Raw genomic sequence first — 2,500 nt, 5'->3', positions numbered from 1 at the left:
ATCATCATCATCATCATCATCATCATCATCATCATCATCATCATTTTGTTTATTTCAAAACGAGGTTTCAATCGGTTAAGATTCCGTTTCGCCACAGAACTGCCTATTAACTGAATTAGACTGTTATCAGGTAATTTTTTAACATGTTATAATATCAAAAGGTGCTGTGGCATACTGTGAAAAGACATAATATTCAGTTATACCGTAGATGTACAGTATGATGCATTATTCCTTACTTAACTTCTTGGATATTCATTACAAGTATTTTCATAATGAAGAAATGAAAAATTGAAACTTACATGATCATAGATTTGGGTACATATGAAGCACTTGACATGAATTCATATTTGTATTTCGTCGCCGACAATTCACCAATGATATCTTTATGACATCATAATACAGACTTACGAATCAAAGTTAGAAAATATGATCGATGAAATCAAAGGATGGAAGGACATTACTCCCTTTGAGGTGCCAAATAGTAAAACATAATCAACCGGGTCTTACCTGCTTGGCAAGGGCTGAGCCAGGATGTATGGCTACGACGAGAATAATGCCTAGAACGGCGTTCAGGAGCGAAGTTCCCAGGAAGTAGAGAATTGTCCGGACCACAATCCGGCCGTTCATCTTAGCGTTCAGGCTGGCTGAACCTGCCGGGGTAGAGTAACTGGATGAATTTCGGCAATAGTTACTAATGCTTTGTGTTAATAGGGTCCTGGGGATTCAGGTTATACCATTCATTCAAATATGTACACAGATATCGTGAGAGTGATGATACCTCTTATAGTATCTTACCTAAATATTCATTCTCCTAAAACGCCGAATAACCCCTATTTTGAAATCTAGTATTATTGGCTTTTTTCGTCGCACAAATCCAACCTTAAGTCTTGAAAGTAGTGATAGGAAATATAAATCTTTTGAGAAACCATGGGAGATGAAATAGCTTTCATGGAATTTAACTTAGAAGTAGAAACGACAGTTTGCCGTTCTCGTATTTTTCCAGAAAATCAAATATCTTTTACATTTGTATATAGAGTTCAGAAAATTAAATATATTTTATATTTGTATATAGAGTTATAAAAAATAATGAACGAGACAATAAAATCGCAATTTCGTTCAAAATGACGAGGATGATAATATTACGTCGTCGTTTCATAAACCCGGCAATTCCCCGACAATGCAACATTATGAGTTACATTCAATTACAGCTTCAACTTCCCTTGTATCTCGCATGTACACATATACAATATATATACACAGAATATGCGTATACATATATGTATATTGATATAACTATATATTTCTATCTCTATCTATAGAGCAAGAGCTTTTTCCCTTTACAAGGGAGGTAGCCAAATCAAAGATTAGTTCCTCGTGGATGATGGGTCATCCCTGTATTCCATCCACTGCCTTGGGTCAAATGCAATGCAGCAAGACACAGTACATCCACAGCAGGACCACTTCACTTAATCGGTGGCCTCCTCTTTCCGTCTCCTCATGCAGAAAAAGAGAAAAGCGGGACAAATCCCTTCGGTCAGCGTCAAAATATCATTCCCACATAAGCACCCCCTACCCCCCATCCCCCCGTCCCTCTCTTCCTTATATAATAGTATAATCTATTTACAACAACTTCCCACATATCCGTATCTCCTGCCTTCTCCCTTCCTTTCTCAACATACATTCCCCTCTTTCTCAACCCTCCCCTACACCCAACCATCCATCTCATCCTCAGTCGCCCTCTCGAATTCGCTTTCACCACTGCTTTACATGCATTTTACTAATCTTTCTTCACTCATTCTTTCCATCAGCCCAAACCATTCCAATACTCTTTTATAAGCCCTAATTGGCATCTTCTTTTCCACTCATGTTCTCATCCTCACCTCCTCGTTCTTCACTCTATCCAACCTAGTAACCCCTACCATACTTCTCAAACATTTCATCTCAACACATTCAAACATTTCCTCTATGCCTCTCTTAAATTCCATGTCTCTGCCCCATACAAACCCGTCGGCACAATCACTCCTTTATACAATCTCCTCTTTGTATCCATTGCCAGATATATATGCACACACACACACACACACACACACACACACACACTTTCACACACACACACACACACACACACACACACACACACACACACATGGTCACTCCTTCCACCTCTGCCTTCCACACCTCTTTTACTTATCTTTTTTCATTCATTATTTCCATGTGTCCTAGGTTTTTGGAGATAGACCCTTATAACTATATATATTCTGAAACCTTATAACCCAAGGTAATTGGATAACCATCTTTCATTTGTCTGTCTGTCTGTTTGTTTGTTTGTTTGTTTGTTCACGAACTTCTAGGGTTTTGGAGATAAACCCCCATAACCATATTTATTCTGATACCCTATCACTCCAGGTACTTGGATAACTATATTCAGTTAAAAAGAATTGGTTAGGGTTAAGGGTTAAAGTTAGGTAGGGTATGATTAGGTTAGGGATTATTAAAGAAA

The 2,500-nt window shown here is 38.1% G+C and overlaps 1 protein-coding gene across 12 annotated transcripts in view; it reads right to left on the bottom strand.

Moving 5' to 3' along the window:
- Eaat2 (Excitatory amino acid transporter 2) overlaps nt 1-2,500 on the bottom strand; it is a 189,016-nt gene that overhangs the window by 26,243 nt on the left and 160,273 nt on the right. For 11 of the 12 annotated variants that reach the window (XM_076189864.1, XM_076189863.1, XM_076189858.1 and 8 more), the window contains one exon: nt 508-650. In XM_076189864.1, coding sequence (XP_076045979.1) covers nt 508-650 — 143 coding nt within the window. Of the gene's footprint in view, nt 1-507; nt 651-795; nt 887-2,500 lie in introns of those variants that run through there. The other variant, XM_076189870.1, reaches the window with a different exon arrangement.

The sequence above is a fragment of the Oratosquilla oratoria genome, chromosome 9, assembly GCF_046742065.1.
Source record: "Oratosquilla oratoria isolate Oo_2021 chromosome 9, ASM4674206v1, whole genome shotgun sequence".
Taxonomy (NCBI): domain Eukaryota; kingdom Metazoa; phylum Arthropoda; class Malacostraca; order Stomatopoda; family Squillidae; genus Oratosquilla; species Oratosquilla oratoria.
Note: the sequence above shows the minus strand (reverse complement) of the source record. Positions and strands in the feature narration are given on the sequence as shown.